This window comes from Pteropus medius, unplaced genomic scaffold, assembly GCF_902729225.1.
Source record: "Pteropus medius unplaced genomic scaffold, Ma_sr-lr_union100, whole genome shotgun sequence".
In the NCBI taxonomy this organism is placed as follows: domain Eukaryota; kingdom Metazoa; phylum Chordata; class Mammalia; order Chiroptera; family Pteropodidae; genus Pteropus; species Pteropus medius.
Window position 1 is genome coordinate 3079898 of NW_024354360.1, and position 22243 is coordinate 3102140.

General features: G+C 41.9%; 1 protein-coding gene across 4 annotated transcripts in view; it reads right to left on the minus strand.

Annotated features, from left to right (window-relative positions):
• Positions 1-22243, minus strand: part of ROR2 (receptor tyrosine kinase like orphan receptor 2) — a 209944-nt gene that overhangs the window by 120167 nt on the left and 67534 nt on the right. Inside the window, exon 1 of one of the 4 annotated variants that reach the window (XM_039852183.1) lies at positions 17588-17657. The exons of the other annotated variants lie outside the window; for them this stretch is intronic. Within the exon in view, the coding sequence (XP_039708117.1) occupies positions 17588-17642 (55 nt within the window). The 5' untranslated portion in view covers positions 17643-17657. Of the gene's footprint in view, positions 1-17587; positions 17658-22243 lie in introns of those variants that run through there. 4 annotated transcript variants of the gene reach the window in all.

A 22243-nucleotide genomic window follows, 5' to 3' on the forward strand; every position in this document is an offset into this window, starting at 1 on the left:
CACAGCCTCATTCTCCAGGATGGGAAGCACATAGGCACCAGCTTCAACAGACTCCCAGGCTAGCATCCCCCACCCAGTGGTGTCGAAACTGCCTCAAAATGTAAAACAGATGAGCCTTTTAAAGAAAAAGTTATTTATATTGTGGAAGCTTTCAGAGCAAGCAGAAACTTGAAGCGGTTTATCACCTGGGGCACAAAACTAATGACACTCGAGTCTTCTCACTCTGAAGGAACGGATGTGTTTTATGGGAAATAAGACAAGAAATGTATTGGTTTGATTCTACTTCTTGATTTCTTTTTCTTTAATGGATACATGTGGTGCTCATCAATCAAAAAAAAAAAAAAATGCCATTCAATAAGCTAGGCAAAGGACTTTTTCCTGAGAATTCGTCAAAGGTCAGGATTTAGGGAGAGGTGTCTATGGTTATTACACCGGGCAGGGACATTGTATCAAAACTCAGTGGGTTTTTCAGAAAGGAATGGATGGATATCTGTGTGTCCACCAATCCAGACAGGAGGAAAGCATGGGCCTGGAAGCTGGGCCCTCTGCTCAGGGCTGTCCACTTTTCTCAACAGTCTGCCCGATGTGTTATTATTTCAATAATAACAGGACATAAAGCTTTAGTCCATAATATCATGCTTGACTCAAGCTGGCCTGCAGTTGGGAGCATTTTTATAATAATCTCCAAATAATACATGAAGGAAAGAAACACATTATGCAATACTTTTGTGTTCAAAGACTTTTAAAGCAAATAAAACTCTACGAGTATTCTTCCATAAGAAAATCAGGATTCTTAACACACAATCAGTGAGAACTGAGAGTTCAAGTCCACAGCCACCACTGTCCACAAGCCCTCTGATTCAGAGTCCACATTCAAATTGTCATTCTGATGGTGACAACAGAATGGTGATCATCTTGGTCAGCCTTACCATGGGACCGAACCCTGTTTTGTGTGGTTTTATAATTTCAGGAGCATCACAGGAACTGTGCCCACAAACTCTGTTTCACATACTAACCTCAGCCACAGCATTCCCCAGCTTATCAGGACCTTGACACTGAGAATCCAGGGTGGGAGAAGAGAAGAGAAGAGAAGAGACCAGCCAAAGGGGCCTTAGGAGGTAGAGATAAAATAGGACAAGATCAACATCTCAACAGAAAAGCCAGATGGGCATGGCGACTGAAAATTGTAGTACTCGCAGGTTCAGTTCTTCAACTCTCAGTAAGGACTAACACTTGAGAGGAAGCCATTACAAAGGGCCGTGACTATAGTCCCCATCCGGCAAGTTCATAACGAACCAAGAGCCCAAGAACCAAGTTCACTTTCTTCAAGATCCCTCAATCCTGGGTGATCACCACAGAGTATTCGACTTTTTATTTCAAATAAGCTGACCTTGCTTTGTAAATGTTCTTACACTAGTGAGCGGTATATGAATACCGAGTCAAACTCTTAGATAAAGCTGAAGACTGCTTGGACTTACCTCCAGCCCCCCACTCTCCTCACACACAACCAGCCAGTACTTTGTCATCTATGCTTCCAAATCTTTCTCTACCTATGGAAATAGATGGTGTTGAGTGTGTCTTTTTCCGTAAATAACAGTACACATGCAATTTTGCAAATGAATTTTGTTCACTGAGTCATGATCTTTGAAGTCAGAGCCACCTCATTTTTCCATTTCATTCATATGGAATGTACAATACTCCCTAGTATGAAGATTCCACACTTGTAGGTTTTTGTTTTTTTACCATTTCCAAGACAATAAACAGAAATGTTTCTCTTCTCTCTCACAAATAGCACTGCCACGAATATCCTCATACCTTTCTTGCCCCTTGCTCAGTGAGTCTGGAACACAAGCCCAAGACATGGAATTACCAGATCAATGCAGGGGGGCACAATGTTGATTTTAAGAGATATAGCTAATTGCTCTCCAAAATGGATGCATCAATCTATACTCCACAGTTTATGAAAATGCCCATTCCTTATCCCTCACCATCCCTTAACGAACTCCTTAAACCTTGCCAAAATGACGACTGAAAGTCATAACCTATTTTATGTTTCCTAATACTAGTGTAGTAGACAGAATAATGGTCCACCAAGGATGCCCATGTCCTAATCTTCAGAACCTATGCATATGTTACTTTACATGGCAAAAAGGATTTTGCAGATGTGATTAAGTTAAGGACCTTGAGATGGGAATATGATCCCAGATTATCAAGTGGGTCCAGTGTCATCACTAGCATCCTTATATGAGGGGGACAAGAATTCAATTCAAAGAGCGAAGTTGTAAATAAGTGAAATCAGTGCAAGAAGATGTACAGGAATGGGGTCTACAAAATAAGTCGAAGAACTGTCCTTCAAGAAAGAAATCTTTCTTGTCTTAACAGGAAGGGAAAGGACAAAAATACTGCTAGGGGTGTAAACCAAGAACTTGAGGCATTCCCTTCTGAAGTCTTATTTCTTCTCTGTGACTTAAGAGGCAAGAACATATGAAGAGGTGAAGGGGAAAGGAGATTTTTAACCATCCAAGTGAAGCAGGTCTTAGTCACCCAACATAACATCCTATTTTATTTGCAGCACATCATTTAACACTGCCTAGTACCTATCCACTTGCTTGCCGCCTTTATCGCTCTCTCCTGAATGTAAGCTCCACGAGAGCCCTTGAGAATGCTGGTTGCAAGAACAGATAAAAACAGTCATTGTGGAGTGTGGGAGGATGGTTCCTCCTACCAAGCAAGGTAATGAGTCTGCCAAACAGTGAGAGACCCAGCTGGAGGTACTGATCACAAGTGAAAGGGGTTTGACTATCCTGTGGGATGCCCTCCAGCTGTGCACAGCTGCCCAGACCCAGGCTCAAAGACCACAACCAGATGGCTCCTTCAGAACTAGGCCTTACCATTTGGCCCACACCAGAACCAGGTAAAGAAATGTGCCAGCTGCCTGGCCCATTGGGTGAGTAGACGAGCAGGTTACTGGGGATCAATCTCACTGGGTACTCCTGGAGGCCATACATCGTGGCACTGACCCACCCAATGGGTTAGGCGGCTAGCGTATTTCTTTACCTAGTCTTGATCATTGCTGGTGAGGGCTGCTGGAGGCAGGGAGTATGCAGCAGAGCACCCTACACCTCCAGTGTACCTTGCCCATAGCCAAGAATGGCCTGAAAAGGCCAGGGGCAGAGTCACAAAGGCTTGTAGTCAGCAACCTGCATGATGTGGCAGGGGCTCAGGGCAGGGTACCAATGGCAATATTGTCCACTATATAATTCCTGTCCTTGCACTTTCCTTGTCACGTGTACGCTCTGTTGCTGCCAACGTTCTGTATATAGACATTACTCATTTGCAGAGTCTTCACTGGAGAGTAACAAGCAATAATTTTACTTTACCCTAATCTCTCAGTGAAGGTGATTTGGCTCCATATAACTTCCCAATAATTTAAATTAAGACATCAAGATCAAGCATCCTTTTTTAAGAAGCCAGTCATGTGATAGGAGCATGAGCTTCACAGCCTTAGCGCACTGGATCCTCCACAGCCTCCAAGAATGTGGCACAGTGGTAGACTCTTGGTAAGCCAGGGTCTCAAACCGAAACGTTATCAAACAAAGCCACCTTTAGAACAAGGCCTTACTAGCTTCCACTTTAGTAAGATGTAAGGTTTGACTGTAAAGTATCGTGGAAGTAGCACTGCCACCAGCCACATGGCTTGTGTAAGCCAACAGGGAAGTATTCTTATTTTCTAAATTATATTTAGTGGATATGCTTCAACTATTTTAGAACATGCAAATGAAAACATATCAATGTTATAATTATAACTGATATTTCTAAAATGCTTAAAACAATGTTTTCAGGAGAATGGAAATATCCTCAAATTGAGTTATTGTTCCATACTCAAGAACGTAAAATTTAGCTCAATTCCTCTTAAAAGTATCCTGGCCTTAAGTTATCACCCCACATCCCCCACCCCCAAAAAGAAGGAATGCAGCTGGACCCTCATTTACATGGGCTCCTCATCCTCAAAGTGCTGTCAGATTTCTGTGGGACCAGGAAGCTCCTACTAGATCCTTAAAAATTTATCTTAAAGTCAACCCTGTTCTCACATGTTCCGAAGGAGCAGCATGTTTCCAGAGGCTCGAAAACATCCCTGGGTCTTTTATCCCACTGATGCTTCTGAACCAGGCCACTGAGTGTGGTGTGGAGCTGTCGGACGAGATTCAACCCAGAGAGCTCTTGCCCCAGGACATGGCATTCAGCCCTCCCCACATTTCCGCCTGGCCCCAGGCCACAGTCAAAGGTCCTGAAGTCCAAGGCTAGGACAGGTTCCATCCTTAAGATGGGAGGAGGAGGAGGTTTAATTCTCACAGTTTTGGAATGGACTCTTGCCCACAGAGGCAGCGACTGTACCCACATGAGACTCCTGCAACCAGGTTGCAGGTGAGGACTTAAAAGGTAGACAGGACTCGGGACAAACCCCAGAACTGTCAGCTGTGTCACGGCAGAGTTACTGCATGCCCAGTGCCAGCACACGTGGGGCTCAGGAGCATCAGCTGAGCCAGCAAACCTGATACCCTTCTCTCTCCCTGTATCCCCCGCCGTGGACAATGACACAGTCTTTGTTACATAGATGCACATACAAGGACAATCATGTGAGGACACAGTGGGAAGATGGCTGTCTACACTCTCGGGAGAAACCAACCCAGACCATGCCTTGATCTCAGACTTCCATTTCCATAACTGTGAGGGAACAAATGTCTATTGTTTAAGCTGCCCAGTCTGCATACCTTTTATGGCAGCCTGAGCTAACTGAGACAATGCTGTGGTCTGAGACTTCACTTCCTAAAGCAGATACCCCTCAACAAAGGTAACAATTCCTAGTGCTTGATGGACGCTTATTGCTCTGAGTGCTTTACATGTGCGGTCTCATTCAATCACCACTACGACCCCATGCAATGGGTATCATGTTTATTATCCACGATGGACAGAGCAACAAATTTAACCATTCTCTGATGAAGTTGCTCACTCAGGCTCAGCACACTGAGTGGAAGGGTCAGGACTGATGCCCCAACTGAGAGGCTCCAGAACTCGTCTCCCACCCACCCCAGAAATGGCCCCTTAGTCAGAAACCCAGCGCACACTCTTGTGTGATGGGGCAGAACAAGGACTGGACAACACTGTCCACTGGTGACTGGTATCCCTCCTCGGTCATCTCCTTGTCCTCTCCCTGTCAGACTCAGAAGGTCAGAGACATCAGAGCTTTGTCATTCAACATACTAAACGATCATGCACATGACAGACAATTTCACAAGCACCAGCAAGTCCATCTTCCCTCTGAATTGAGACTATCCCATCTACCAGCCCTGATCTAAGTCAAGTCTTGGAGGCCCAAGTGAAGAGGGAGGGCTTTGTGACTAGCAGGATAGCATCGGGACAACATCTTACACAGTATTGCTTTGATGAGCAGCTATGAGAGACCAAGTCCACTAGAAGCATGCTCTTCACAAAGTCCATGCAGGCCAGGCTGAGGGGGCTCACAGGCCCCACAGGACAGGCCTTTAGGAGCTAGCTACTCACTGCCCCCTCACTGTACACAGGTCATCACTGTGGGCACACCACCTCTGGCAGCCCAAGGCCAGTGGATGGACAAGACCTGGACCTGAGGCCTCTTGTCCCTTCTGCAGCCACAGACCAGTGGTCTCCTTGAAGGCTGGTGGCTTGCCGGGCGCCATAGGGCCGCCCTTGTCTTCCTGCAGGCTCGGCAATCTGGTTTTCATTGTGCAGGGTTTGGAGCTCTCCCACCACATTTTTCTTTAATTATGATAAAAGAGAGTAACTTAATCAAGCATAAATCCTGTTGAAATGAACATGAGAAAATAAAGGGGTGAATGTTGGGGGAGGGGGAGCTGGAAACTACACCCACAGGTCCTCCAGATTTAGAAGGAAGCCAGTGTAGGGCCACCAGCCCAGTTCTCGTTCAGAATCTGGGCCTAATCCTGCCACAGGAAGAGGAAACAAAGGCAGCCTGGCCCTGTTTGACTGCAGCGCCTGGGGAACAAAAACAACGTCCACTCAGGCTGTCCCTCAGAGGAGGATCCGTGTTACTGCAGCCCCCAACCCAGGCTCCTGTTCCACCCCAAGGCTGACCCGGTGGGGGTGGTAACTGTCAGCAACCCACCCAGGCAATGGAAAGATGCACGCACATGCATGTGCATAAACATGTGTACACATATGCATGTGCATATGTACACATGTGTGTACACATGTGCACATGCACCCCCCCACACACACACACACATTTAACAGAGCAGTGGTTCTCAAAGTGCCTAGTGGCCTGCCACAGCCCCAGGTCATTAGATGTAGAATTTCAACTCCACCCCAGACCTACAGAATCCAGCACTCTGGGGATGGGGCTGGACAATCTGTATGTAACAAGCTCTCCAGGCTTAAAGTTGAGAGCCACTGTTACTCGGAGCAGGTCTTATTCATACAAAGTGTTGGTTTAAAAAATAAGAGATTCATCCAGATAATGGAATATCATTCAGTGATAAAAAGAAAACAGCTCTCCAACCATGAAAAGCATGGAAGAACCTTAAATGCATATTACTAAGTGAAAGCCCATCTGAAACGGCTTCATACCATTCAGTATGATTCCAACTCTGACATTCAGAAAAAGACAGAACTATGGAGACAGTATAAGATTAGTGGTCGCCAGGGACTGGAGGAGGAGGGAAGGGCAAACAGGCAAGGTACAGAGGATTTTTAGGGCAGTTAAACTACTCTGTATGGTACTGTAATGGTGGATAACATATCATTACACATTTGTCCAAACCCACAAAGTGTACAACACCAATTGTGAGCCTTAATGTAAACTATGGACTCTGGGTGATAATGACATGTCAGCTGAGGTTCACTGACTGTACCAAATGCACCCCAGTGGTGGGGATGTTGATGATGGTGCAGGCTGCGCATGTGGAGGCAGGAGGTATATGGAAAATCTCCATACCTTCTACCCAAATCATCTGTGAACCTAAAACTGCTCTAAAAATAAAGTCTACTTACTTTTTTTAAAAAATAAGAGTGATTTTATGACTTCACTTAATACTTTTTGTGCTCACAAGTATGTCCTTGGTACCTCTATGCACCACATGTCTCCAAAGCACTGACATGGACAAACTCATTAATTTTCCACAGTGACCCTCTGAGGCTAGTGCCAGCATTTCTGCCTTACAGGTGAGGAAACTGAGCACAGAAAAGTTAAGTAACTTGCCCCAAATCATGCAGCTAGTAAGGTATCAGGGCCAGTGTGTGAGATCCCCGTGTCCACCTCTTAAGCACACAACAACAGCAGGCACTGCACAGGACATGAGTCACCACTGAAGAGAGACGAAGGACAGATGCTAGAAAGGCCGAAGGGGTAAGGGGCTCAGAAGCCTGTTGGCAGGGTCCAGCCAAATGCGAGGCCCACTATGACAGGTCAGTCAGTGAGAACTCTGGTGACTCAAGAGGAGACACCAGCACTGACCTTGCCCCAGGTGAAGGCTGTGGAACGTGAAAGCCCCAGGAGGGAGTAAGTCAGATGGAACATTCGAAAGTCTTTCTCTCGTACACCCAAGAAAGACTCTGATGAAAGCAAGGATATTTTCTGGAGTGTTCTAGACTGAAGTTCCTGAGAACTTTGGATAAGAGTGAACGTGTGTTTGAGTAACAACAGATATGAGCAGCTCCAGCTGGCAGAAGCCTCGCAAAGGAAACTGCATACAGAATTCTCAGCCACCCCCAACTCCAGCCCTATGAGAGGCATTGGGGTGTGTGGTCCTGCAGGTCCTGGGTGCTGTCAACATGGGTAACTGCTGCAGAGCAGACCTGTCTCTGGGAGGCAAGCAGAGATTCCAACTGGGATGGTTTGAGGAAGGAAAAGGAGGAAATGGGAGACCCTTCAGAAAGGGCTCAGGGTCGCAGACCCTTCCAATTAGGGACTTCTGGAAAAGTGAATCCCTGACCAACTTACAGAAACCTTCAACCTTGGGGAAGGGGAAAGGGAAAGGGCAAGGAGTCAAGCCCACCCTCCTCTCCTGTGAGAGGGTAGTTGTGGGGTCCCCACAGAAGTAAAGAAAGAGACAGAAGACTTGAGCAGCACTCACTGACTCCTTGACTGTGAAAAAAAGTTGAATTCTACCTGGAGTTGTCTCTTGCTCTCTGGAGAAATGGAGGGACCTTATCAGGGTAAGAAGAGACAGGAAGAAAAGCCAGTTTAAGAGGGAAGATATTTAATCCACCTGTGAGTGTGTTGATGATCAATATAAAAAATACAAATACCAAAACTTACATACAAAAAGGTATTTTATTTCTATATGCTAGCAATGAACAATCTGAAATGAAATTAAAAAAACAACCCCATTTATATTAGCATCAAAAAGAACAAACTGCTTAGGAATAAATTTCACCAAAAAAAATAAAAAATACAAAACTTAAAGCCTGAAAACTACAAAACATTGTTAAAAAAAATTATGGAAGATCTAAATAAACGGGAAAATATCCCATGTTCATGGATTGGAAGATTTCATATTGTTAAGATGGCAATACTCTCCAAATTTTTCTATAGCTTGAACACAATCTCTGCCAAAATCCCAAATGCTTTTTCCCCCCAAACTGACCTGTTTCCCCTAAAATTCATATGTAAATGCAAGGAATCCAGAATAACCAAAACAATCTGAAATGGAACAACAAAGTCTGGAAGACTTGTACTTCCTAGTAACTGAGACAGTGTGATAATGGCATAAGACAGACACACCAATCAATGGAATAGAAATCAGGGTCCAGAAATAATCCCTCGTAGTTATGGTGAACTGATTTTTGCTAACACTGCCAAGACAATTCAACTAGTGCTAAGACAACTGGATATCTGCAAAAGAATGAAGTTGAATCACTTCCTCACAAAATACATAAAAATTAACTCAAAATCTACCATAGCCCTAAATGTAAGAGCTAAAACTATAAAATGCTTAGAAGAAAACACCAGTGGTAAATGACCTGGAGTTAGACAATGGTTTCTTAAGACATGATGCCAAAAGAAAAAGCTAAAAAATAAATAAATTGTATGTTGTCAATATGAAAAACTTTCATGCTTCAATGGGCATCATGAAGAAATTGAAAAGAGACTCACGAATGATAGAAAAAAAGTCGCAAATCACATATTTGATCAGGGACTTGTGTCTAGAATATATAAAAAAAACACTGTTATAGGCTGAATGTTTGTGTCCCCTTAAAATTCGTATGTTGAAGCCCAATATGATGGTATTTGGATGGGGCCCTAGGGAAGTGGTTAGGGTTAGATGAGGTCATGAGGGTAGGGTCCTCATGGTGAGGTTAGTGCCTTATAGGAAGAAGAAATGACTAGAGCGCTCTCTGTCATGTGCGGACAGAGGTGACTGTCTCCAAGCCAGGAAGAGAGCTCTCACTAGGACCCATGCTGGCACCTTAATCTTGGACTTCTCAGCCTCTGAATTGTGAGAAGTAAATTTTTGTTGTTTAAGTCACTCAGTATATGGCATTTTGTGATGGCAACCCAAGCTAATACAAACACAACTGAAAAATAAAAAGACAAATAACTGAATCATAATATGGTCCAAAGACCTAAATAGTCATTTCTCCAACAGTGATATACAAATGGCAAATAAGCACATGAAAAGTTCAACATCATTAGCCATCTATGAAATGCTAGCCAAAATCACAATGAGATAGTACTTCAGTCCTACTAAAATAGTTATAATCAAAAAGATACATAACAACAAGTGTTGGCAAGGGTACAGAGAAAATGAAACCCTCATACACTGCAGGCAGGAATATAACATGATGCAGTTGCTGTGGAAAACAATCTGGCAGCTGCTCAAAATGTTAAACATAAGAGTTACCAGATGACCCAAGCAAATACCCAAGGGAAATGAAAACATCCGTCCACACTAAAACTTGTACAGGAATGTCCATAGCATCATTGCTCATAATAGTCAAAAAGTAGAAACGACTCAAATGTCTGTACAATAATAAACAAACAAACAAACAAACAAGTAAAATGTGGTCTACCCATACAACTGAATATTATTCAGCCATTAAAAGGAATTAAGTTCTAATACTTGCTACAAACCTTATGCTAAGTGAAAAAAAAAGCCAGACACAAAGACCACGCATTACATGATTCCATTTATATGAAAGGACCAGAACAGGCAAATCTATAGAGACAAAAGTACATTAGTGGATGGTTGGGCTGTAGCGGGGAGGGACTGGGGAGATGGGGGTGATGGCAAAAGGAATGAATGTCTTTTTGAGATGATGAAAATGTTTTAAAATTGATTATGGAAATGGCTGCACAACTCTGTAAATATACTAAAAATTACTGAATTATACACTTTAAATGGTGAGTTGCATTTATATATGAATTATATCTCAATAAAAGTGTATCAATTTCGTGTGACCTACGAAATCCCCAAAGTAAAAACAACTAATTTGTAGACAGTGGAAATGAGGAGGGAAATGGGACAGGCTCAGGTGACATAAAAGTTAGTACAAAAACAAGGAAGCAGAAGTTAAGTAGAAAATAAAGTGGCTTTAGGAAAATGTGGAGGGAAGCTCAGATGAAGACCTAGACCCACTCTGATGTGCAAAGTTCCCATCCTTATCTCGTGTGCAGACTAATTTCCTTTTCTGTGTTCCCTAGAATTTAAACTCAACCTGAAAGGCCCCAGGACATGTGTTAGAGTATCAGACAGTGCCTGGGATAGGGGTCCTTCCCATTTCTGACACATTCGTCAGTGGTTTGGGCCAGAATAAAGCCTGGTTCTTGCAACAGAGAAAAACCTATGTTCTACTCCAAGTCAATAAACCCACTACTTTGGGTCCCCTCTATCCACCCCTCTCCTGGGAGCTGAGAACTTGGGCCAAGGACATGGAGAGGAGAACGGGCATGGGAAAGAGCAGTGCTGTCCTGTCAGAGAATCTCAATCGCAACAGAGATGTCATGATTCTTGGTGCCAAAGTCTGCAGGGAAATACTGCCATAGATCAAAGCATGTGGAAGGCACCCAGCCCGGACTACAGACGTCACATGAAGCAAGAGGATCTGCACATCTTTTCTGCAGCAGCCACTCTTATACTTAGTTCCTTCTTCCGAGCAGAAGTCCCGAGAATTGACTGTTTCCAGCGTGCATGAGGGCATGCCAAAGGAATTGACGAGGCTAGAATATTATAAGGATGTGCTCATTTTAGACAATAATTTATGTAAAAGATAGATCGTTTTCATCATAGATCATTTTCAACTGGGCACAGAAAAAGTAACAGATAAATCATATCTCGGTAAATCCAAATGTACCATATGTTTTATTTCTGCTGACATTACATAATCCGTTAAATCTGTCTCTGTCTTCTCTAAAGGGAAGACCAGGTTCTTATACCTGGCTTTAACCAACAGCCTTCCTCAAGAGGGAAATTTAAATTGCCACAGTAATCCCCCTAGCCCATAATTTTTGTGCTTTGCAAAAATACTCTTCTCCAACAACAAAGTCTTCCAACTTAGTTCTCTGTGACCTACGAAATCCCCAAAGTAAGAGCTAAAGCTAAAACTTTTTTTAGTCTAGTTTTCAAATACAGTAATTCTATATGGCAATAAAAAGCTTAAAAGCTCTCTACCAGTTCTTTCATAGGACAACAAACGGAAACCACATGAAGAGACTCACTGTTCCTAAGCCCACCACTCAAAGTAAATAGGTAGTTTACATACTTCCAACCAGCAGGTTCTCCCTCAAATGACAGTGACACTGCTTTGTAAGTGACACCTCAGCTTAGGAAAACAGCCCCAGATTAGAGACTGGAGGAATCAAATGACTCAATTGTGAACCTTTCTTTTTTAAAATTTCACTGAGAAAAGAAATATGACTTTAATCACATTAAATTTCCTGCTCCTTACAAATTAAGATATCAAAACCCCGACTTTGCAGGAGTGAAATTAGGGAGGGTGGAGGAGTCATTTCATTTTTAGAAGCACGCAAAGCACTCCAAAGCAATTTGGTAAATATCATATTCTAGCACTAAACAAGAAAGAGACAACTTTTTACAGATTAGTCCTTTGTCGTTCGTTAATAAAATTAGACAAGGGCATGATATGGATATGACAGTTCAAAATATGGACCCAAGACGAGTTTATTTTAAATGCAAAATTATGAGATGGTGGACTAAGTTCTACTTTGGTTTTCAGTTGGAAGTGTGGGTGGGGTGATACAGTGACAAAAACGTTGGCTTCTTTGGGGCCTACATCAATCTGCCTAAGGTGACTTCTAGAAGAAGGGGGGAATACCTTAATCAGAGCCACCAGCAATTTCAATCAGGAACCACCCTCAAAATGTAATGCAGAAGATACTTTCTTTAAACTGCTCCAAAGGATATGCCTCTAACGGGATGCTATTCAAATTTAGCAATGCATGAAAAACTAGCCTCTTCCTGAATTACCTAAATCAAAACATTCCAGCTAGGTGTTATATTACAATAGTGGAGCCACGGTGAAAACGCTCTCATGTAAACTGGCAAAGGAAGAAATACAGATATTCTTTCCCTCGACCCAAATCTGAGCTGGCCAGAGGCATGTTTTAAAGCTGCGATGTACAGTAAGGGAACCACTAGACATATGGGGCTACTGAAATTTAAATTAATTAAAATTAAAGAAGATTTAAAATTTGGTTACTTAGTCCCACAAACTACATTTCAAGTGCTTAATAGCTGCATGAGGCTAACGGCTACCACAGGCAGATGTGGAAACTTCCATCATTCCCAAAAGTTCTATGACACAGAATTAACAAGGGACCCTAATAAAATATTGCATGTAGATGTTTTTGCTTGGAAAAAAAAAAAGGACAGAATCTTGAGACAACATGAAATCTGCAAATCCTCTTCAAAATAGAGTTACTATATTTTAAGGCAAAATAGAAAATAGACCCAAATTGCAAATTACCTACCATGATCGAAACACCTTAAGGGCTGTGGTTCTGAACACTATGGAATAAGCACACCTTGCCCGTACTGTCTGCCCCACTGAATAAATGTGGGAGCAGCTCCCTGGAGCTTCTGCAGTGACTCCAGATCTGAATTCACAAGGCCCAAAACTCACAGGTAGGCATCAACACAGAAGAGAGAGCTCTAGAAAAATCCTTCTAGCTCTACGAAGGGTGTAAAGATAAATGCATCTTTCCCTGATAGAAGGGTATGGGGAGCACCCGTTTTTTCTCGTCATTTTCTTCATGTTTTAACATCCCAATCCCCATGGGGTGCTATGGAGGGAGAGCTGGATGAAGAAACAGGTAACTGTAGGAGCATAAAATTCTGAAGGAGAAGAACCTGCCTTTGCAATCAGAGGAGCTAGGATCCCAAGTGGTAGTAAAACCCATCACATTACCTTTTTTACTTTCTGTCCTTCAACTGCTTAGCCCTGGACACAGGCATAGTCAAGGAGAGTATACTGCAGAATAGGCAGTATACAAAGTATACTGCACCACTAAAGCCCAAGGTTTAGTGCCAAGGGATTGAAGAAGAAGCTCCAAGGATCCAAAAGGTACAGAGGAGGTCACAGGGAAGGAGAAATTGAGAAAAGTGATCCCTTAAAGTTTTTTATAAACTCTCGAGACCCTAAACAGATATTGAGAATAGAACTGAAAAATAGAATACCACTCAGGTCCCAGACAGGCCACAGTGTGGTGCACACACGGGACATATCCAAATAGCACTACAAAAGATTTGAAAGCACAACTGACATTGGAACCACAAATCTGGAAGGTTGTTGGAAACTTGCAGCATGAACCCACATGGATCATCAACTGGCTGCTAAAACAATATCAACATTCCCCATAAGGGTTAAACAACAGAGTCTCGTAGCCAAAATATAGTATTTTAAATTTAAATCTCCATGATACGATACAAAAGCACTCAACAAACAGAGAACCAGGAAAATCTCAAACAATCAGCAAATATTAAAAACAAGATGACATAGGTGTTGGAATTATCTGACAAAGACTTTAATACAGCTACTATAAAAATGCTCCAACAAGTGATAAGCACTTTGGAAAAAGAACAATGCCATGTCTCAACAAAAAATTGTAAGAGAGTAAAAAAATGAAAACTTTAAAATGAAACATAAAAGGAAAGAAAAACTTCATAGGATGGAATTGATACTAGTATGGAGAAAACAGAGATGTCAATAAAAAACTACAGAATCTGAACAAAGAAAAAAAGATTTTAAAAAATGGATTCTTACGCACCTGTGGGACAAAATTAAATGGTTTGATATTTCTATCATCAGAGTCCCAGAAGGAGATGGGAAAAAAGAAATAGTGACTTCCTAAATGTGGCAAAAATATAAACCCACAAAATAAAGAAACTTAGGGATACTCTAAGGAGATACACCCAAAGAAATCTACACAATCAAATTGCTAACAAACTAAAAACAAATACACAGGGGAAAAAAAATCTTAAAAGCAGTCAGAGAAAAACAAGTTACAGAGAGGAAAAACTATTTTAATGGCTGCAGATTTCTCATTAAAAATAATGGAGGTCAGAAGGATGTGGAACAGAATATGAAAGCATGCAAAAAAACAAACTATCAACCCCGAATTCTGTACCAACCCAACAAAAGCACCCTTAGGAAATGAAGGTATTATTTTCAAACAAAGGAAAACTAATAGAATTCATCAGCAGCAGACTTGCAGTCAAAGAACTGTTCATGGAAATACTTCATACAGAAGGGAATTAATATCAGAAGGAGAACCTGCATCATCAGGAATGAAGGAAGAATAAAAATCGTGAATTGGAACCCTCCTATATTGCTGGTAGGAATGCAAAAAGGTACAGCCGCTCTGGCAAACAGTTTGGCAGTTTCTTATAAAGTTGAACACACACATCATATGACACAGCAATCCCACATCTAGGTATTTTCCATAAAGAATAAAAACATATTCTCACAAAAACCTGCACACTAATATTAAAGCAGCTCTATTTACAACTATCAAAAACTAGAAATAACCCAAATGCCCTTCGACAGGTAAATGGACAAGCAAATTGTGGTTCATCCACACAATGGACGACTGCTCAGTAATGAAAAGGAATTAACCACTGCTCCTGGAACAATGGGGATGAATCACAAGGTATTATGCTGCTGACTCAGAAGGTTAAATACTTCATGATTCTAGTACATGACATTCTGGAAAAGACAAAATATAGGCCAAAGAACACATCAGTGGTTACCAAGGCTTATGGGTGGTGGGTTGGGGTAGGGAGGCAACTATAAAGGAGTATAACCAGGGGCTACAAGATTATTCTTCAACCTGATTTGGGTGGTGGTTACACAAACCTACCTACATTTGTGAGGTTGAAAACAACTCAGGGTCAAAAGTAATTTTTTTCATGTTGACTAAAATACTAAATGCTGAATGTGCACATGACAAAAGACAAAAAAGCCCTCATATTTCAACAAATCTGGACTGCATTATTTCTTGTGGCCTGCAAATGGCCCTAAGCCACAGATTTGGAACTGATTTTAAGGAGAGTCTGAACAAGGGTATATATTTTTATACACCTGGGGAAAATATTGATTCTAATGACACTCACAGGGGCAAGAAAACTCTAGGCATGATCATCCTTTAGTTTCTGGAATGTTATTAGTAGGGTCCATGTTAAGTAAAAATATAACGCAAAGAACTGTAAATACCCACATTAAAAACAGTATTGTTCTACAGCTCAATCAAATTACTTTTTAAAGCAGCACCTTCCAGAGAGAGACACAAATATCCAGATTTAGGGATTCTCTTGGCCACAGAAACCCCTGGCTGTTTCGACTCGACCCCCAGGGTGAGAGCCCGCCGCTGTCTCCAGAGGTGGTCTGTCCTGTGTGCCCCAGCATCTGCTCTCCTGTGTCTCTCCTTTGAGAGTCTCACTTTCTCTGTTTACGCACTGGGCTCCCTCCAAGTATAAAGCAGCTGTCTGATAGATATGTCACTCTATATTTGTCTTTCTCTGTCTAAACCATTATCTGTGTCTTTTATTCTCTCTTTCTATTGTTCCATCTCGTCATTTATTGGCCATAATGCATCACACAGCATGTACTAAAGTTTGCTGAGTGAATGAATCAACTTGCAGACTGGAAGAATGTTCATGAGCTATAACAATACAAATGTGTATTGGCCTATTTTAAAGGGATTTTATAACGAATTTTCATTTTAAAATCTTGTGATGGGATATATTTTCCAAAGAAAGCTGCAACAGTATCTCCCATTTCACATGCTCTTCTGCAAGGGGACTCTGACAGTCCCCATCAAGAGTTTCTCCACCCTCCAGCCTCAGGGTGGGCCCTGGGATTGTTTTGACCCACAGAATATAAGTAACCCTTTGCCAGTTCTGAATGAAGCCCATACTTAGCCAGATTCCATGTTATGCCCTTAGGACACTCACTCTTGGGACAGTCCTTCTTAGAACCCACCTGCCACGACGTTGGAGGGGCCATGTATCGGTTCTCAGGTGGAGGGACCCGAGGTCTGAGCCAACAGTCAGCATCAACCACCGATCATGTCAGTGCGCCATCTAGGTATCCAGCCCAGGCTAGACTGCAGCCCCAGCCAACATCTTTCCACAGCCATGTGAGAAACCCCACAAGGAACCTTGATGACACACAGAACTGGATGGTGTGATAATAAATTATCTGAGTTATAGAGTGTTTCATTACATAGCAGTAGATATTCAAAACAGATATAGGGAGGAATTTCATTTTCTCCATAAACAATTCTAAATAAATAAGTCTATATTATTTATTCAACCTTCTTTTCTTTTCTTTTTCTTCCTTCTTTTACTTTCCGGAAAACAGCATAAAAAAGCCTACAGAGAGTGGAAAATTTTCAGGTCCCTCATATAAATGCATTTGGAGCTACAAATCCGGGTTGGCACTCCTTAGTCCATTATTGTCATTTTAATCATGAATAACTGCATCACCCATTTTAATCATGAATAACTGCATCACCCTCTTTCTTAAGAGGTCAGCAATCTCCCAAATTTTCAGCATGCTGACAACTCCTCTTCACTGCCCCCCTGCTCAGCCTGGAGGAGGAACCTGGCTGCGTTTACACCACATGGCTGGAATCAACCCTACTTTTGTCAGCACAGATTTTTGTAAGGTTTCCATTGAGTTATTCTGTCCTCATCTCAGTGTTCCCCAACTCCTACTTTGGGGCTAGCGTGCTTAAGAGGCAGTGTGTTCAGTATGCCCCTCATACTCCACATACAACAGGCAGCATTGCCGGTTGCCAAAACATGGGGCATGCATTTTACCATGTAACCCAGGAGGCTGGAAGTATAGGAATATACAGAATAAGAATTCTTTTAGCAGCTCCTCAGTATAAATTAGGAAGGCATGGCTCACAGCCAAAGTAACAACATATGTTGGGGGTGTGGAGAGGGACCTGAATACCGCAAATTCGTTCACACTGAGAAATACTAAAGGTCAGCTTTGCCTAAACCTGAAGAACTAGACCTACGCAGGTCCACAGGCCCAGGGTCCCCTTGACCATGGCATGACTCACGTTTTTGACTTTGTTGGAGAACCTGAATAGTAGCTCTGAAATTCTTAAAGTTCATGGAGACTTAGAACTTTCATGTTATCCTCATTGTCCTCCTTCTCTCCAATTCTGACAGCTACAGGCTAAGGCTTGGCCCTCTCTGGCACTGTGAATCTGGTTCCTTCCTCTGGATGAAACAGCACAAAGGTTGGTTGTTACCCCCTCCTTAGGCCACCCTCATCCCATCATGTTCCACTTATGTAAAATGCACTTTGACTTATTTACTACTGCTTGAGTGCATCTGGTCCACACACCCCTTGTCAACCACTGGAAGTGCTCTCCAGTCAGAACCCTGAAATGCCACCAAAGAGAACACACAGTGCAACAGGGCCCCTCTGCTGCCATCCCACACACATCTGAAATGCATTCTACCCAAGGCAGAAGCGCACACACACACACACCACATCCACAGTAACATACTGTCCTCAGTCTGGCAATGAATATTGCTATGTTGACAGCACTGTAATTTATCCAGCATCAAACAGCTGAATCCCAGAGTCCAACGCCTCATTCTATATCCAGATTCTTCCATAAATAGATGCCTTTAGGGAAACTTTTTCGCCCCCTGAAAATTCAGGCTGTAAATTACCTTTGGCAAATTAACTTTCACTTCTCCTCAAAGATAAATTTTAAAAGGAGTGCATATCTAAGAGAGTACATTAAAAGCTTTTCCATCTGGTGGTCTGTTGAGCTGACTGGGTAACTTGGGCTTCTTCTGCTTCAACAAAGACTTACAGCCTGTAATTCTGTGTCTGTCCACAGAAAATCAAGTCAGGACATGGAGAAATGATAGAAGCCACCTGGAAGGGGGCCGATGAACTCTCACTCCCAGAAAGGGCCTGCAGGAGCCACTAAAATTGGACTCACACTTGGGGAAAAAGAGAAGACCCTTCACTTCCACTCCCATGGTGGGAAACTCGATCCGCTTCAGAGAATTATTCCAGCAAAAGGCTCTCGACTGACTTCTACACAACCACTGCCTCTGGTTACGAGAGGTTCTCTGTGGCCCCTGTTAACACACTGACCAGAAGTGGTGAGTCCAAGCTCCCTGCTTCCACTCCTTGAAGTGAGTGAGATACACACCTGCCAGGACTCAGCCACATCTGCTCCCAAATCTGTTTATGCCAGCTGCACTTATTAACTAAATTATATAATTAAATAGTATCTCAGTATGTAACTTATAAAGAAATATGAAGGTAATAATTCTTTTGAGGAAAACTAAGTTGGTTTTGAAAACACTCAATACAATGAAAAAAAATGTTAGAATGAGGTGTGTGAGATAAAACAGTAAATGACTAAGAAAATACTATAAACATCTGACTTGGCCTGCTTCACAAGTTTCTTTTGGTTTTTATTCTATTTCAAAGAAACCAAAACTAAAAACCCTAGATGTAGTTTATACATAAAAGACAGCTGGGGGATGTCTAACAGGTGAATTCATGGGCATTTATATAAGTTGAATATAATGTTTAACATATAAATGTACTGTTTTATTATGTTTTGCTCCTTTAAAAGATTTTTTTTTTTTTTAGTTAGCCCACTGAATTACAGGTTCCAATAGCAGAGGGTAAGCAGCCTTCTACTCTATTTCAACATGCAATGCTGTCAATAAAATGCCTAAAGATATTCTCCAAGTGCTTTAATATTTTTGCTAATACTGACTTTTTTAAATGGAAAAGAATTTGACTCAACCAGAGTAACAAACATCTGGCAATAAGAAGTATATGTAAAAATCCCAGTAGTGCTCTCAATCCACTTGACAAAGGGGTAGAAATGTAAATGCTTTAAAAAGAATTCGTAGGTACCCTTAAGAAAATAACTGGTTCATTTTCTTATTTTAAAAGCCAGAAGAAAATAGGAAAAGGCCTATTGCAGTACTGCTCAAATTATTATAACTAGTAGTGAAAAAGTACAGGACTGCCACAAGTTCTTCTCTTTTTTTCTCTTTCTAAAAGCCCCCATAAAATACTAAGAAAGAAAGAAAATAATATTTAAACCCATCACCACATAGAAGAAGCAAGCAAGTCAACAGACACATGGTACAACAGGCAGGAGAATCCATAGCCTAGGGGATCTCCGGGTATGCAACTGAAGCATAAAGGAGTCCCCACGGGTACAGAAAGATTCAGAACTCAGAAATACCAGGTTTGTACAAGGCCAGGGTGAAAACGGTGGGACTACAAATATATAGATAGATGAGTAGAAACCCAAACCACCAACTCTTGTCTTGACTATGCCCCCTATCCCCATCTGAGCTCAGAACAGGCCTGGCACTCTGGAATCCATTTGTTAACCTTCCCCTTACCACTAATCCCTGCAGGGGGGCAAAAATACAATATGGCTGTCATTCAAGAGTAAAATGAAATGGACCACCCCTGGAGCATTCCTGTATGTCTTGTAAAGTGCCTAGCTCCCGGCAATAAACCTAAAGTGAGTCTGCCTATCTACTAGGGTAAAGGAGCCTCACAAGTTGTGTGCTATTGTCTCAATCAAGAATCAATCAAGAAACACCAAATATCTGAAGAAAGCTCCCAATATGAATAAAAAGTGCCAAGTTAAAAAAAAAAAAAAATGACCCCAGAGGAAACCAAGAAAACTGCAATAGAAAGAAAATTAAATCTCTGGAGACATTAGAGATGGTGCTGGGGTCTTTAAAAATTACAGAATGCAATTTAAAAAATGATTAGAGAAGAAGGAGCTACTGGAAATTAAAATATGCCAAAATAAAAGTAAAATTCAACAGAAAGGTCAGAAGATAAAGCTGAAATGTCAGCAAGGCAAACAAAAAGGAAATAGGGAGTTTCAGAAAGACTTAACAGAAAATATGGAGGGAGATATTATACAAGAAAGTACACAAAGAGCATTCCCAAACTGAAAGACTCAAGTATCCATATGAAAAGAACAAAGCAGGCACTCAGAATAACAAACCAACACATGTGCATCTAATATATCATCATGAAATTTCAGAGCACCAAGGATAAGCAGATCTTCAAATCTCTCCAAACTAAAACAAGTCATCAGAAAAGAAATGAGGATCTAAGACGCAATGGACCTCTCAGAAGACAGCACAGGATGCTAGGCAACTGTGGGATGATGTTGTAGAGAACATGACCCTCAACTGAGAATGGTATCCGGCCAATCTGTCAGTTGAGAATGACAGATTGTGTGTGTGTTAAACTGAGAAAACATACCATTTACACACCATTTCTTAGAACATTCCAGTCTTCTCTCCCTAAGTCTCCCTCCACTCTCCTTCTGATACTCATAATTTCATCCACACTTCCTGAGAGGAGATGATCAGAAAGTCCCAGGGACACCTGGCACGGGGCACAAGCCCATCCCTAAGTCACATGCCCAGCCTTGACTGATGGGAGACAGAAAGACACAGAATGAGTTCCCCAGGAGACTGAGGGATTCTGTGGCCAGAAAACGATCAAAAAGGCCAGAGAAAGACTATGACGTTTCAGGGAAAGAAGAGAGGTACTTATAAAGGGAAAATTACCACCTAGATATGCCCAAATAACTGGATTTCTAGGAAATGTATTAAGTGTTGCCAGAGAACAGTGTTACAGCCAATTCTTGCACAGTCTCTTAATAATTCTGAAAAATCATCACAAATGATGTTATCAAACCATTTTACAGCTAGAGTTTGTTATATAGTAGTTATTCCTGTTATGTCTATTGACAGACTAAATTGTACTCAGGCAAGTCGCTTCATCTCCCAGGTTTAGGTTTATGCTAAAACAGGAGGGGGAAGGGGCCTTAGGCATAATAATACTTACCTCCTACCTCAGTGGGAGGTTGTGAGACTTATAATTAGATTGCATTTGCAAACTGTTCCGAGCTCCCCAGGGAGAGGGGTTATAAATAACTCAAGGCATTATTATCCCCAAAGATAATCAATTATTTTCTCATCAAAAGGAGGTTAACAAAGAAAGGCTTTAAGAAGGGGGACCCCTTAATTTGCTTAAGCCTCTAGCTTTAACAAGATTTCCATAGTGTTTAGAGCTTCACAGAGCCCCAGTACCAACTCCAGCTTCCTCCAACAAATGGAATGTTTATAGTACTTGAGAAATTCCTTTGTTGCTAGAAAAAATACTAGCATAGCACTTTAATTATGTATATTCTTTAAATTCATTTATTCTACAGACAAGCGGGGGCAGGGCGAGGTGGGGACACTAAAAGTGAATGAATCTTACCTCAGCAGACCCTTCCTTGGGTCTGAGGCCCCATGTTCCTTCATACCTCCATGGCCTTCCTCCTTCCTCTACCCCTGTGAAGGTGACTCATCCCTCATGGTCAGCTCCAGAAGCGGATTCCTCTCCACAAAGCCTTCCTGGCCTTATTTTTTTTCTAAGTTCTCTCCATATTTCACATAGACCTCACAGCATGTACCAAACTGAACAATTATGCATATATTGGCACTTTCTATAAAATGTGAGGTCCCTGAGGTCAGGATCTGTGTTAATTCATTATCAGCAGTACCAGAAGCTCCTCATTACACGTCCAGCGTCCAGCACTATGCTGGGCTTGACAGACACCACCCCCACCCTTCTTTTTTTTTTTTTTTTTTTTGAGGAATAAGTTAAACTAGCCTCTTTGCAATATCAAAGGCCTAAA